This window comes from Lethenteron reissneri, unplaced genomic scaffold (genome assembly GCF_015708825.2).
Source record: "Lethenteron reissneri isolate LAM-NWPU_2019-01 unplaced genomic scaffold, ASM1570882v1 scaffold_120, whole genome shotgun sequence".
NCBI classification, from domain to species: Eukaryota; Metazoa; Chordata; class Hyperoartia; order Petromyzontiformes; family Petromyzontidae; genus Lethenteron; species Lethenteron reissneri.
In genome coordinates, this window is record NW_026890893.1 from 410924 (window position 1) to 427717 (window position 16794).

At 49.9% G+C, this 16794-nt stretch overlaps 1 protein-coding gene across 2 annotated transcripts in view; it reads right to left on the minus strand.

Moving 5' to 3' along the window:
* Positions 1 to 388: 388 nt before the first annotated feature.
* LOC133361681 (guanylate-binding protein 1-like) overlaps positions 389 to 16794 on the minus strand; it is an 85868-nt gene continuing 69462 nt past the window's right edge. For both annotated transcript variants that reach the window (XM_061580668.1, XM_061580666.1), the window contains exons 15-16: positions 15851 to 15954; positions 389 to 2037 (exon numbers count right to left, since the gene is read on the minus strand). In XM_061580668.1, coding sequence (XP_061436652.1) covers positions 1918 to 2037; positions 15851 to 15954 — 224 coding nt within the window. In that variant the 3' untranslated portion in view covers positions 389 to 1917. The remainder of the gene's footprint in view (positions 2038 to 15850; positions 15955 to 16794) is intronic.

Here is a 16794-nt window from a genome sequence, read left to right on the forward strand (position 1 = left end):
TTTGCGCGGGTGTCCATTTGTATATAGTATCGGTGGGCTGGGGTACATGTTAAACTGGTATTGATAGTGGTTGGGGTAGGTGTAGTGATAAGGGTGGTGACAGGGGTTGGCGTAGTGATAGGGGTAGTGATAAGGGTAGTGATAGTGGTAATGATAGATTTAGTGATAGGGGTTGGGGTAGGTGTAGTGATAGGGGTAGTGGTCATTAAACTGGTACTCTGCTACATGTTGTTATCTTGAGTAGCTGATGCCGCAATATGTTACATTATTTATTTAATTGTGTTTTGTGTAACTTCACGGCGTACAGATTGTACGTGTTATAGATTGCAAAGGTGCAACGATCAGAAGACTGATGGCAGGCTCATGTTGTGAGAAGTGCTGTTGAATACATTTTTAAGTCACCTTTATTCTTACTGAAAGCAGAGCAAAGAACAAAAACGATATAACAAATTTGTAAATTATAATAACAAAGATATTGGAAACTGACGTATCTATATACAGACAGTCCCCGGGTTATGGAAGGGTCAGGTTCCCGAGAACGATCCGTCACCCGAACTTTCCGTACATCGGAAACTGACCAATTTTCCCCCAAAGTCAAGATAAAATCCCATAGCTGGAAATAGTTGTTAATGACGAATGACTTAATTGCTAGAGGAGGAAGGAGAGGAGACGGGCATTACAATCATCGGGGTCAACATCAGACATACGTTGTTTTAAAGGCAGGGCTGCAGAGAGAGCTGCAGAGGGAGCTGGAGCCCTGCCTCTACGCCTCGCTCCGCGGTATTCATCCGCAACCTCACCGCGCTGCACTACTTGCACTTACGTAACTAACGCAAACATTGCAGCGCATTGATTTTTCCCCAACATGATTTATGGGAGCATTTCTGCCAGCGCGGACTTCCATAAGTCGGGTCTTCCACAACCCGGGAACTGTCTGTATCTATAAACACATTAAACCCCCCGGATCTTTGCACCTGATAGGCACACAGTGACGACATTACATTTACCCCCGTCTATTTAAGATCAAAACAGCAGGAGGATTTCTCCACAACTCTGGGCTGTTACCTGATGATGCTGCTGGTTGTTGTTGTAATTACTAGCGATATGTCACCAGGTACTCGAATTGTAAATGTTGTAGTGGGTTTACCCTCCAACACACACACACCGGTTAGTGCTGAACTAGTGACAGATTAACTACGTTTTGTTTACTTTACAAACCTTACTACTTGGCTTTGTTGGGTGGTGCTGGCGGCTTTAAGGACACATTTATATTTACGCGATCTAACCCCCCCAAAAACCTTAATATTGCATCATAAAAATGCTATCAGGGAATCCTCTAATTATGTGCTCTGCTTTATAAGACACAAATTGGGGGGTCTTAATTAATACAAACAATACAGTATCTTCAGGAAGATATGTTTTAATGATATATTATTTTATTTTTCTACCGACGTGACTTTACCGAAAGAACCAAAGAATATGTTTAATTAGTTGTTCAGAAACATATTCCAGGAGATGGTCCTCCATAGCAATGCATTAGCAGCCAAAGGACAGAAAACACCATCACTGGCCATTAAGACATAAAACATGTTCCAGACGGAATCTGTCCACATTTCAAAGCAGCACATTCATAATCATCATCTGGAAGATGTTTCTCCAAGACCCCCTCATCCTAAAAGCTCTCTTGTAGGATGAGTGAGTCTGCTCCCATTTTCTTCATTACACGCTTACAATGCAGTGTAACGGTTTGAGGATTTTGCAACCATGAATTTAAAATTCCAAAGCAAGCCCGTACCCGTATTCACATTTGATTAAGCTCTGCTATATCCTCCACGTTATAAGACACTTGACAAAGTATACCCTAAATTCACAATGTCTTTAAATTTTAATAATATGGTATTAACAGATCACACACTTTCACTTTTGCTGAAAAAACTCCATCATTTTCTTCACGAAGTTACACTTTATGTTGGCTATGTTCTCGTCTGTGTGATTCTCGATCGCCTTCAGCTTCTCGTCAAACAACTCCGTCATGACCTGCGCAATCAGGAGAGCAATGCGGAGACGTAAACCACAAACAAACAACAACGGTCACTCATCATGACAGTGGCAATGTCTAGTACCATCCGAGTTAATCTTTGAGGTGTTACTGTAATCCAGTGGTTCTTAACCTGGGGTGCACGCATCCGCGGGGGGTGCGAGATGCCCTGCTGTAGTGTCATGCTCAGGGGTCATAGTGTTACCCCATGGTAGCAGCTGTCCCAGTGTGGCACAAGGTGTGAACCCAGACTGAAAGTTGCCACTTGCCTACTAGTGGGAGATGATGTCGCTCGGTGGTAACCAGTAGTTTGTTAGTCGCAGTACCAGCCCACATGGCCTGCTAGTGTGGTGTATTATTACACAACTTACAAAATTCATTTTTAAATATCCAAATTCAAAGTCCTAGACCGACAGATTCCCCAGGATAATGACCCTAACGAGAGAACAATCCTGAAAAACTCATGACAGGTGGTCGCCACAATGCAGGGTAATCCGTGTATAGATAGCATATTGATTTGAGCTGATTTTATATCGTTCTCCGGTGTTTCATTTATTGTATTTTGTTTAACTGGGTGAAAGTCAAGAGACCAAGAAAGTGATCAGTGCCCAATGTGACTAGAGCAATAGCATAAAAAAAGTACAGAAGAGCCCCTCTCAACAACCACCCCTGTTAACAACTAATCGCTTGTCGACAGGCTTCCATAGAGCCCGATGTGAAGTGTATAGTGTAGTGCAGGGGTCGGCAACCTACGGCTCCGGAGCCGCATGCGGCTCTTTACGGGCTGCTTCTTGACGATATGTACGTATGTACAGTATGTACTCAGATGCATTGTGGCTCTTGAAATACTGAATTTTGTACCGAATTGGAAAGAAATGGCTCTTCTTGTTATTTTGGTTGCCGACCCCTGGTGTAGTGTATAGTAGTGTAGGACTTGAAATATCACGCGCCACGCGTTCTGTTGCTAGGCAAGCGAGCATAGTACAGTGGGAGCATCTAAGGACACGGTTGTTGTTGTCGTGGCATTAAGGGGGGGTCGTTAAGAGACGCGACAGGTGTTAGGGGTGACTGAGGACGCAGGCCGGTGATTGGTCAGGAGGGTGAGTGGCTAATGACCGGCGCCGGCCTGGCGGCAATAACATGGTCACGTGAGGCTGGGGGCCTGGGGGCGAGTAGCAAAGCGGGGGGTGAGATAATTGATTGGGATTGATCAGTGCAGGGATAAAGGGCACAGCGTAACGGATAGATGGGAGCCTTGGTTGGTGTTGGAGTTGGAGTGGTTGGTGCCCGGGACAGAGACGGAGCAGCAGTGAGCAGGAATAGATATGATAAGGGTGGATAGAGAGAACACAGTGTACGGTAGCAGTGGATAGAGAGAACACGGTGTACGGTAGCAGTGGATAGAGAGAACACAGTGTACGGTAGCAGTGGATAGAGAGAACACAGTGTATGGTAGCAGTGGCTAGAGAGAATACAGTGTACGGTAGCAGTGGTAGCAGTGGATGGAGTGAGTACAGAGTAGGGTAGCAGCGGAGTAATGGACCTTGGGAGAGAATGAGAGTGAGTGAGCGAAGTCACGGAGCGGAGCGAGCGAACGGGGAGACATGGAGTGTTGTTAATGGCGGGTTGGGCATCGGAGCGAATGGAGAGACACGGAGCGATGATGAGGAGGAGGTGTGAACTCTATGCGTGAATAAACGAGACAAGAAAGACAACGAGAGTACGAGTCCTACAGTAGTATAGTGTATAGTAGTGTATAGTATTGCAGTGCCTCTATAGAACCCAATGTATTCCCTTACTGACTATTCCCCTGTTAACGACAGGCTGATGTAGGTAGAGGAAGTATTCATAAATACATTCTTCTTTAATTATATGTTAATAATGTTTTTAGTATACTTATGTATTAATATCAATTGTTTAAAAATTAGAAAGTAATTATATGGAGTGAAAAAGGGGCAATGTTCGATGCTATCAGAACGAATGATAGGGGACGTGTGTTTGCGATACTCGTTTACTGACCAAATCACTGAACGAACGGTTTCGTGGAACCAATTACCGTCGTTAAGAGGATGGGTTCTACTGCACATTAACGCAGCAAGTATAAATCATAGCAAAGACAACCAAATATAAACTAGAGTCAAAAAGAATGCTACTTACGGAAGAGACTGAACACGGTGTAAATATCAATATTAAAACAAATACGTTTCCTTCAGCGACAATTGGCTCAGACAAATTACTTTTTTAAACCATTTATAGCTAAATTAAGTGACGGAAAAATATATCAACGGTAAGTATCGCACTAGTATGTGAACAGAGGTGTATATTGTCTATACAATACTAGCTTTACTACCCGGCTTTGCCCGGGTCTTGGATTATTGTCTGAAAAACCCTGAAGAAAGAAAAAATCCTAAACAAATGAACGTAACTAAATCTGATGTTTTTCACTCAAGGAAATTCAACCTTAACCCACTTATACGTAAGGTCGATTTTGGCAACTCGGGAAGGGAATGACGTGGGCGAGTTGAAAATAGTCGCGTTCACTTAGAAATTCCAGACAGCATCAGCTGTGCAAATTTCATGACGTGAGCTCAGCGTTCGAGAGTTTTTGCTGCTTCACACAAACAGATGCATTTTCTGCTTTATATTTAAGATAGCAGTTGTACCTGTTCTTCACACGGATATGCATTCAAACTCCGAGAAGCCAATGGCTTCATCGGCCAGGAACGAAGCGCCACATAAAGTCTCCCGGCACGCTGTTAACAGCTCTAGAACTACGGCGTGCGAAGAGCCATATGGTAGGGGTAAGCATTGGTAGGGGAAAGCATTACAGACCGCTTAACTCAGGTGTGTTGCAGGTTGACGCCACATACTTCATGGTCACCCCCCCCCCTCCCATATACATATTTTTATATTTTATACTTTTTACATTGTGTACAGTATGGAACGTACCCACATGCCAAATTTCAAGTTTGTTCCATGTTAGGAAGTATGCTAAACATTTCGAACAGACACACACACACACATATCCACAAATGTCCCTTTTATATATAAGGTGACGTTATACAGAATTGAAACCTTAACATTGGATGGTGATTTCAATGGAAGAGTAACCACGGGACATTTCGGAAAGAAATTGAATTTCAGGTTTTTGAGGCATCATTAACAAAAATAAATAATAACCGTGCAATTGTTTGTCCGAGCTACAATGCACTTTGGTGTTGTGGGATGTCTACGACCTGTTCCTCCCTACATCCATGACCTTCAGCCATGTATATTCCATCGAGATCATTAAGATCCTCACATCGTGCATTGCTCACTGTCACCATGGTCTCCAGGCTTCACACTTGGGGGTGATGACAGCGACCCTGGTTCGATTCAGAACCACGGCTAAGATCAGTGGCGAGTGATATTTGAACCAGCGATCCTGCATGGGCCCCTTCTACTCCCTCCACCGACTAACATCATGTACTACTCTTCACACAACACAAATGCACGACACCCGCAAGTGCTATGGTTCTTCGAGTGTGGTCAGTTTTACATTTTTTATTGTTTTATTTTAAAATTCATGATTTGTATTTCCAGCGTGAGAAAAAAAGTTTATTCAAGAGTGGGAACATTTTAAGGCCGAAACGTATCTCAGCTTGCAACATGGGAGAGGATCAATGGGAAAACGGTGGTCATTTAACGAGTTTTCGCTTACCAAGAAATTTTCGCGGAATGCATCTTGCTCGTTATACGAGACGACACGTATGTACACGTAATGGTAAGGACATTGCGGTGATCCTCACATTGTGCATTGCTCATTGTTGCTACGGCCTCCAGGCTTCACACTTTGGGAGTGATGACGGCACCTTGGCAATTGCGGCACCTAAACTCTGGAACTCATTGCCCCTTCGAGGTCAGGGGACTTACGGGACACTTCCAGATCTCCAAATCTCAACTTAAAAATATCTCTGTTTAGACTGGTTTTATCTCTCTTTAGTTATTCTCAAATGTCTTCCTCGGTTCTTCTTTCCTTGGTTGATGTTAAATTTTTCTGCCTTTTTATGCATAGCGCCATGACATTGTAAGGTAAGGACATTGGGGTGTGTGTGTGTGATATGGATGGCATGGGTTGACCATGCTAATTCTACAACTGCAAAGGAAAGAAAAACTGCGTGAAAGGTGAGCACAAAGCACGGGAGAGGGAGAAAACTCGTGAGAGAGATAGTGAGAAGAAGGGAGAAATACAACCGCCAGGTTAATAGATGAGAGCCGGGGTCCCCTGAAAACGTGGCCTGAGATCTCCCATCAAACACGGGACATGCTGCTGCAGGGCTGAAGGACTGTACTCGCATTGGAGTCGGTCAATCCAAGCAGAAAAAGTTGAATAAGAAGTTGATGAAGAACTTGAAGAATTTGAGGAAGAAGTTGAGGTTGCTGACAGGGCTAGGTCGAGCCACTCCACTGCAAGTGTGTGGGCTGAGTTAGCGACCAGGACTTCAGTCTCAGGGCCAGGACCAGCAAGGACTGATTATGGGCCGAGGGGCAAAGGCAAGGATCGGGTGCGGGGGTGGAACGAGGTTGACTGGCATCCTGGGAGTCCTCCGTGGGCTCTATCTCGATTTCAACCAGTGACCTTAAACAAAACCGATACCCGCGACACTTTTATCGAATGCACGACACCACGTCGTTAGGTCATCAAGACGGCACAATGGGGGAGAAAGTCTACACTTCACACCCACAGTACCCAGACGCCAGTTTTATTGGGATTACGTGGGTAGGTGGTTAATTGAGCATGTCTGGATGGTATGCTCTGGATTGTGTTTATAGTGATTGTGAGGTGGGTCGTTGATTGTACGCAATTGTGTTCTGTTAATAGGCGTTGCGTCGCAAGGTGGAGACTGCACACATGTTATGTAGTAACAAGTGCAGCAACTTTACCCTATACAACAGCACACACCACTTCCATTAAGTTCAAGATCTCTGCTCTTAGAGTGTAATGCATTTGATTGGAGGTCGCTTAGGATGCGTAATTTTGGGTTCATAAATATCGCAGCCTACGCGTTATTCTTTTGGTGTTGCCCCTTCAGACGGCTGTAAAACAGTCACAAAGTCCGTTGTGTGATACAATGAGATACAATTTATGTCATAGCATTTACATAGACTGAGGATAGAATAGGACCCTGCACAGAACCCGATCGAACAGCCTTAGCTGAGTGGAGTGAAGTCAGAGGAAAATAATTACCCAAATTTACATAGTGTTTTCTACCATCTAAAATAGTTTATTTTTTTACATTTACACACCGCATATTCTTGATTGTTTGGGCCCAAATGCGAAATGTAGATATTTTCGTTTTGATGTTTCTGTTCGTATGCCGAATTTAATCTCCCTTACCATTCTCGAACATCAGAGTGAAAAAAGTGTGCGAATGCACGGCAGACGTGAAAAGAATAGGCATAGCGGCTGATCCGGAGCTATTCATCGGCATTTACCATGCACTTTCCTGGAGCTGCACGCTGATCCCCATTCATTTAATGTTAGGAGCAATGCTTCAGTGGCACTGGGGTATTAAGAGGCAGAAACACCCCTGCACGAATAGCAATCGATAATTTCACCACTCATAATTCCCCGGCTGTGCCCCAACAGTGGTGATAAGTGTACATGAATCGTGTCCCCTGAATATTTTTTTGGTGAAATAAAATGTTGTTTTTCTTTATGATGTATAATTATTTGGAAGGGATAAGAATGATCAAATAACATAAAAGTGACGTCAACAACTGCTTCGAATCGACGTCATATTAGTGACACCAAGCACAAGCCCTTGTTGTGTTATAGTGGAACTTTGTTTGGAAAAAAGCATACACAAGCAGAACTTTACTCCATGTCTCAACACGTTTAGTCAGTCAGTGATTTGGCTTTCCAGACCAATATTATCCCATCAGCATTTGTTTAAGCGAGCAAACTCTGGACTGATTTTGACCTTATGGTTCTCATCAGCGGAGTACGGCTTATTAAACAAAAAATGCTGCTTTTATCTATGGGACCTCCTTTCCAGTATCAACTATGATAACAAATACAAATAGGGTTTACCCTTTCTGACAATGAAACAGGAGTTGTGTTAAGATGTTCATCCACTAAATAGATACCTTTTGCACGGCATCAGGTTTGATTTAACCATCCACACTTGTGGAAAAACATGCAAACAACCATGCTCTGATAATATATGCATTGTTCAATCAGTTTCAACGATAATGCATATATAATTATCAGAGCATGTTTGTTTGCATGTGTAATGTGAGGATATATCCGGCTCACTGACGTATCACAACTCGTCATGATGATTGACTTTGCCGGTCCTGGTTTATAGCCAATGGGGGGAAGCCTAGGGGCGTGGCCCTGACGTAATGGAAAGGTGACAGCTGTAAGGATTGGTTCTGCTGGCTTTGGCCACAGCCAATGGGGAGATGAGTCAGGGGCGTGGTCCTGGGAGCTTACGTGGGGGCCTGGAATATTCCATGGAGGCTAACGAGGATTGGCGGAAACGTACCACGTGACCCGGGTATTAAATAGGGGTGGAGACGAACGACACGGGGTCAGAACGGGAACGAACAGAGGAAGGGGGCCACGCGGGAGCGGGGCTCCGGGTTGCCACGTGGCAGTGTGTCTCTCTCTCTATCTGTCCCTCTCATGCTGCCTGTCAGCAGCGTGAAGGAAAGCTGTAATACAAGTGTAGAGGTGTAATTGCGCATGGCTACGAATGTTGAGGTGTGATTATGCATGGCCACGGATGGCCAACAAACACAAGGGGCGGGGTTACGGTCGTACATGAGGGTGGCGCTCGCACCGACGTCCGCATGTGCATCCCCCACGGGCCCCCCCTCGGGGGCGAGTCCTATAAAAGGTGATGAGCTCGAGGGCTCGAGGTCGGGACTCAGCTTTAACCAGAGAAGAAGGAAGACCTGCTAGTATAGGCCCCAGAGCTCCCCTGGCTCGCTGTCCTTATAAGGGCCGACCAGGGCAAGCCGGTGGCGTGGCCCCGAGAGCCCAGACGAAGCTGGTCTGGTGACTCAGGGAGCCGGGATCCCAGCTTAACCAAGCTGGGACAGATAGCCTCCCCTAGTCCCGTAGTGGAGGAATTGGTATAGGTTAGAGGGGTTAGCTGTCGAGAAATCCCTGTAGCCAAGTGACCTGTAATAACTGTGTTGGTGTAATAAATAAGTGTGCCTCCGATCCTGTCGTCAAGCCTCCATATACTTACTACATCTGGTGTCAGAAGTAAAACGTCCAACGATGGACACACGAGGGACGACACGTACCAGGGAGTCGGAGATGGAAGACGCCGCGGCCGAATCACCACCAGAGATGGCCGGGGTCGGATCGGAGCTGCCGGGGCCGAGTACGCCCGCGCCGCTACGACAAGAAGGGGGGGGATGCGTCGGCCGAAGGACTCCGGCTGGCCCACTCCTGCCTGGCGGAACTGCTCTACGCCGCGGCCGCCGCGTTGGAGGAGATCATGCGGCTGGGGGCTGGAGGAGCAGCGCGGGTCGACGACGGCAGCCGACGCGGGGCAACGTTTCCCGCCACCCCGACGCGGCTCGCGGTCAAATTTCCCGCCATCACTACAGTGCGAGCGGAGGGCGGGGCCGGCCCGCGTCACGTGTCTGCTGAGCGCCAAGCACAAGCCGTGACATCATCAACACCGGCCGGCGCGTCAACATCAGAGCGACCGGCGATGCCATGCTCACAGCCCGCCCACACTGTATCATCGGCGGGGAGCGACGGAGAGCGTTCTGCAGCCACGGACGCCGCCTTACAACAGCGTCTGCCGCCTCTTAAAGAATTCGTAGGCGCAGACGGAGACTGGGGCGGTTTCAAGAGGCGGTTCATCGCTCATCAAGAGATGGCGAACTGGTCGGACGCCGAGGCTCTACGCACGCTGCCAGCGATGCTGGACAACGACGCCCTGGCTACCCTCACCTCGGCGCCGAGGGAAAAGCGCGCCACTCTACACCTGGCGTTGCAGCTGCTGTCAGCCGTCTATGGGCCGCCTTCGGACTGCAGGCAGCTGTTCCACGATCGGCGTCGGGGCGCCAACGAATCGCCCCTGGCCTTCCGGACGGCTCTCCTGGCCCTGGCGAAGGCTGCTTTTCCAAGGATGGACGAGGAAGGAGTGGATGCCATGGTGGCTGAGAAGCTGCTGCTACTCGCTGATGAGCTGGACGTCAACGTCCTGGCTCAAGACGACGCGGAGATGTCGTCCCTGCTGGTCGCGCGCCACATCCACGGGGGCTTGCGGTCCCTACGTCGAAAGGCGGCAAAGGGGGCGGCCGGCCATGCCATGGCGGCTACCGCCCTCCCATCGGAGGAGGTCTGCGGGGTGGAGCGGCGAGGGGAATGGAGATCGGCGGCACCGCAGGCTCGGAATTGACCGAGCCGCCAGGAGCAGCCCAGGACATCTGGGGCGCTCACACGCTGCTACAACTGTGGCCTGCAAGGCCACGTTGCCTCAGGATGCCGGGCTCCCCGTCAGCGCGGGGCGACACCTCGTCCGGACGCCACGCCGTCTCCTCCCAAGCTCCAGCAGAGAAATACGGCGAGTCGCGGCACCTCACACGTTTGGCCCACGCACACATCCGACACACACTCACGCGCTCAACTAAACAGGGCTCCAAATTCCCCGTCCGTCGCGCGCGATTGTTCTGTAATGCGGCGAGCGCTCCAACCGGGTCAGTGGTCGGAGCTCGCCCATCGTGTCGTTGCTGCGTCGGCGGGATCATCGGTCGTGGTCGGTCACATTGATGGGGTAGAGGTGCGGATTTTAATTGACACAGGGGCATCGGCGACCATTATATCTGATTTGATTTATAACATTCTTCCCGTTCAAAGTCGTCCCTTGCTCCCTGTTGACGTGCCATGCTATGCCGCTAACGGGGGCTCGCTGGGCATTATTGGCCAAATCCGCGCCACTATCTGCATTGGAGACATTAAATTATCTGGGCCTGTTTTGGTTTCCTCCTCACTCGCGGTTCCGTGCCTGTTGGGGACGGATTTCTTGGCCAAAATGCCCATCCGTATCCTGATTGACCAGGGGTGCATTGAGCTCCCATCGGGCCGACGCGTTACATTTTTGTCTTCCCCCACCACGGAGCGTCGGGCGTTTGCCACCGTGCAGGCGCTCGTGACAAAAACTGTGCGCATACCTCCGGGGGCTCAGATGCTCGTCCCTCTTAGGTTGCGTCGGCCGTTTAATGAAGGGGTTGCGGATCGGGGGGTCTTGTTAGGACCATCTCGGGCCGGGGTAAATGGACCCGATTTGCTCGCGGCTCAGACCATGGTGAGAGGGGATGGGGACCCCTTCATTGCAGTCCTTAATGTGGGATCGCGAACGGCCGTGGTTCCTCAAGGGACCGTGCTTGCACACGCAACGCCGGTACCCTATGAGGAACCACTCGTGGGTCAGGTATCCACCGATCCTCCGTCGCGACCGCATTCGGACTGTGATGACGGATGGCTGGATGCGCTTTGCGCGGGTTCAGTGGACCTGTCCGACTCGCAGCGCGCGCAGCTGCGAGTTCTCCTGAGCGAATTTGCTGACGTTTTTAGTCAACACAAATTTGATATTGGTTGTACTAAATTGCTGCGACACCATATTGACACGGGTGACAGCGCGCCAATCCGCCAAAATCCCTTTCGGTTGAGTCCCGCCGAAAAGGATCATGTCAAATCGGCTGTTGATGACATGCTAGCCGCCGATATCATTTCCCCTTCCAACAGCCCGTGGGGCGCGCCGATCGTTTTGGTGAAAAAACACGACGGCTCACTGCGGTTTTGTGTCGACTTTCGGCGTCTGAACAAAATCTCTGTGGCAGATGCGTACCCGCTTCCTCGAATGGATGAGTCGCTCGATGCCTTGGCGGGGGCGCGATTCTTTTCCACCCTCGATTTGCTATCTGGATTCTGGCAGCTTCCTCTGGATGACGAGTCAAAACCTAAGACTGCTTTTCGTACACCGCAAGGTCTCTTCCAATTTAACCGCTTGCCGATGGGTTTACATTCTGCGCCGGCAACTTTTCAGCGGTTAATGGAATTGGTCTTGGCAGGTTTGCAATGGGATTCGTGTTTGATTTACTTAGACGATGTCATCGTCTTTAGCAAATCCTTCGAGGAACACCTCCAGAGGTTGCGTGCTGTTTTTCTCAAAATGCGGGCTGCCAATTTGAAATTTAAACCGCAGAAGTGCCATTTACTCCGCGAATCGGTGCGATATTTGGGTCACATTGTTGGGCGCTCGGGGATATCCACTGATCCCGCCAAAATGGAATGCGTCAGCTCCTGGCCGACTCCCACCTCGGTGGGAGAGGTCAGGAGTTTCATTGGGTTCGCGTCGTATTATCGACGATTTGTGGCTGACTTCGCTACGATTGCGAAACCATTGCATGCCTTGACGTCCAAGGGAGTCAGGTTTCATTGGGGGCCGGAGGAGGAGGCTGCTTTTTGCGCCCTCCGGAATGCTTTGGTGGGGGCTCCGCCGTTGAATTACCCAGATTTTTCACAACCCTTCTTGCTCGATACAGATGCAAGTAACACGGGCATCGGGGGCGTGCTGTCCCAGCTCATTGGGGGCGTAGAGCATGTGGTGGCTTACGGTAGTCGGGTACTGTCTCCAGCCGAACAGCGGTACTGCGTTACCCGTCGGGAATTGTTGGCGATTGTTTATTTCATTCAGCAGTACCACCCGTATCTGTACGGTCGGCGGTTCACCGTCCGTACAGACCATGCGGCCCTACAATACGCCCTGCGGGTTCAACAACCATCGGGCCAGTTGTCTCGATGGTTGGAGATTCTCCAAGACTATGACTTTGTCACCACATATCGTAAGGGTGTCTGCCACACGAACGCTGACGCCCTGTCGCGATTGCCACCCACTTCGGAGTGCGCGTGCCTCTTGGGTTCGGGGCGTTGTAGGCCCCCGAACGTCACCACCGATTCGGTCCTCGTGGCCGCTGCCGATGCGCCTTCGGCTTCGGGTCCTATCGAGCAAGAAGGGAGGGATTCGTTGCTGGGGTTGTCGGTCGCGGAATGGGGACGCCTCCAAATGGAGGACACCTCCCTCCTCGCGCTGCGCCGTCGCGCCAGGGGGGTTGGTCAGGGGGTGGCGAACGTTGACTCGTGGGGGTTGTTCCAGGGTCTTTTAATGCACTGGGATGGAAAAACCCGGCGCCAGCGGCTCGTGGTGCCTGCTGCATTAAGGGGTAAGGTGGTATGGGCTGTTCATGAGCGGCTTCTGCACTTGGGGGTTCACAAGACCTTTGCCACGCTCCAGCTCGATTTCTTCTGGCCGGGCATGGAAAAGGACGTGGGGGATCTCCTGGGGTCATGCACGCAATGCGTGCAGAGGAAGCCACCTGCTAGGGGGTCCAACCCTCCGCTGCAGTCCATTAAGGTTTCCCGGGTTAACGAGCTCGTCGCTCTGGACATACTCGGCCCATTTCCCGCTACGCCCAGGGGCAATAGGTATTTATTAACGGGGGTCGAATACTTCACGAGATGGCCTATGGCCTGGCCCCTGGCAAACCAGTCAGCAGCAGCCATCGCGGAGGCCTTTGTCCAGGGCTATGTCCTCGACAAGGGTGCTCCGGAACGGCTGCTTACTGACCAGGGTAGGAATTTTTCTGGTAAACTCCTACGTGAGGTGTGCGACCTCTTGGGTACGGAAAAGGTTCGGACCTCTCCGTATCACCCACAAACTGACGGGATGGTGGAACGGCTGCATCGGACCATCACGTCTATGCTGTCCCAGCAGGTGTCAGTATCCCAGACGGATTGGGACCTCCGTATAGCCGGTGTGTTGCAGGCCTACAGAATGGCTCCCCATGCGGCCACCGGATTTTCCCCTTTCTTTTTAATGTATGGGCGCGAAGTTAACCCCCCTGTGGCGACCCAGCTGAAGCTCTCGGCGCCCCAAGTGAAGTCTAACTTGTCCGAACACGTTAAATTTAACATCGGTAAATTGTCTGAGGCGCGGGAAGCGGCCGTGCAAAATTCTGAACTCCGCCAGAGGGCGAACGAGAGGCTTCGGCTGGGGTGGGTGCAGGTGGTCAAATGGAAACCAGGGGACAGGGCGTGGTTGCACTGTCCTCAGGTGCCGCTGGCAACCTCGTCGAAATTGGTACGGCCGTGGCGGGGGCCAATGGAGGTCATACAGGTTTTGCGGCCGCAATGTGTTCGCGTCAAATGGGGGAGGCGCCGGTGGTATGTGCACCCCTCAAGGTTGAAACCATTCATCGCGCCGCCCCGTGGTTCACACACACACACGCATGGCCAAACGTGTGAGGGTTTCGCCGACTCCCCGACGCCGCTGCACTCGCCTAACCTGGCACCAACTGTTCCGTCCCCAGGTGAAACAGGAGTGACGGGCCCACGCCCACCAACCCCTCCCGGAGGGGTCGGGGGTCACTCGGCGGCGACGCCTGACTCTCTTGCACCCGGACCGTCAACAACCGTCACTGAGCGTGCCAGGACGGGCCCTTGTGACGGGCCCGCCGCGAGAACGCGCGCCAAAACGCGCAGACTTTTGTGAGGTCGGCCGTTGGGGGGCCTTGCGGACAATGGGGGGGGCGGCGTCCGGAGTGTGTATATATGTTGGTTTTGGGGTGTTTATTCGGGGGGGGTGCGTCGGGTTATTTTTTTTTCTCTCTCTCTCTCTCTTCCTGTTGTTGTTCTTGTTAAGGTTCTCTTGTTCTTGTTGAAAAAAATTTACGCGAGGCACACACACGGGGGTTCGTGAGGGATACACCTTTATTCTGGTTTTTTTTGCAGCCAGGGACGGCTGCGAGCTGTACAGGGGGGGGTGATGTAGAGGTGTAATTGCGCATGGCTACGAATGTTGAGGTGTGATTATGCATGGCCACGGATGGCCAACAAACACAAGGGGCGGGGTTACGGTCGTACACGAGGGTGGCGCTCGCACCGACGTCCGCATGTGCATCCCCCACGGGCCCCCCCTCGGGGGCGAGTCCTATAAAAGGTGATGAGCTCGAGGGCTCGAGGTCGGGACTCAGCTTTAACCAGAGAAGAAGGAAGACCTGCTAGTATAGGCCCCAGAGCTCCCCTGGCTCACTGTCCTTATAAGGGCCGACCAGGGCAAGCCGGTGGCGTGGCCCCGAGAGCCCAGACGAAGCTGGTCTGGTGACTCAGGGAGCCGGGATCCCAGCTTAACCAAGCTGGGACAGATAGCCTCCCCTAGTCCCGTAGTGGAGGAATTGGTATAGGTTAGAGGGGTTAGCTGTCGAGAAATCCCTGTAGCCAAGTGACCTGTAATAACTGTGTTGGTGTAATAAATAAGTGTGCCTCCGATCCTGTCGTCAAGCCTCCATATACTTACTACACAAGTTGAATAAAAGACGGATTCCAGAAGTCGCCTCAACGAGCTGTATTACACATGTTTGCCACACGTATATGTAGTTAATGCAGACTTGATGCCTTGCAAAAGGTATTTATTTGGTGTTTGAAAATCTTATTTTTCATAAAAAGCTGTTAGGTTTCTAGATGTTATTTGCAAAAGCACTCCACATAAATTCTTGGAGGACGTCCACAGTTACCCTTAACCAATCCAGGCACAACGAGTGCTATGGTGTAGCGATGTCAAAACCAGATGGATGGATGGACAGATGCATGCGAAGATATAGGATTGGGATTGAATCAAGCAGTGACACTCGGTAAGGAAAGAGAAGCATCACATACATTAATTTGGCCTCAGTATCACTTTTGCTTTGACTGAAGGGATGTAATTATGATGATGATGGTGGTAGTAGTGGTGAAATTATTACCTTTTGCTGATTCTTCAAGTGTGATTTGTCTGATTTCCTGTCTTTGTAAACGTTCTTCAGAACCTCCGAATCTTGCTTTCGTTGCCTTTCCAATGTTCTGCTCTCTGCAAAGACAACTCACTTACTAAAACATGTTCGGGCTGGGATATCTGATAATTTAAGAAATACATTTCCTACACTGATATTTATATTATTGGTTCCATTACTTAACTAAGTGTAGAGTACAAATATATATTCTCTAGTTCTTTCGGAAAAGTCACGTAGATAAAAAAAAGAAAACACGACGTTTCGGTTGCAACACAAGCGTCCGTCTTCAGGTGAGAAAAATGATCTGCTGTTGTGGCTATAAATAGGCACGGGGGGGGGGGGGAGGAGGAGTTTGGCCGATAGGAGTTCACAGGGAGAGGGGGGAGGGTTTGTGGCGTGCATGGACGGGTGGGGGCTGGAGAAATTAGCAAGTAAATTAACTTGAATTAGTAATCGGACAACAAGACACACGGGTGGGTGAGTGAAAATCACAGCAGTTTAAACTTCCTTCAAAGGATTGCTCAATCTGAATCCTTCTTCTCGATCAAAGTTTTGTCTGTGTTTGTATATCTGGATGGCTTCATGAACAAATCTCTGATGGTGGTCCGACGGTTTGCAGAGCACCTTGGTCTCGGAGAATACAATGCCATGTGTGCCCACAGCGTTGAAACAATTATCCTCCACCGCCGAGGTGTGGTTCTGCCATGTTTCAAATCCGCTTTGTGTTCGCGAACCCGGTCTGAGACACGTTGCTTCGTTTCACCAATTTAACTGCTGCTGCAGACACGAAGCGCCGCGTCTCAGACCGGGTTCGTGAACACAAAGTGGATTTGAAACAGGGCAGAACCAACACGTCGGCAAGTGGTGAATCATTGTTTCAACGCTGTGGGCACACATGACATTGTTTTCTCCGAGAC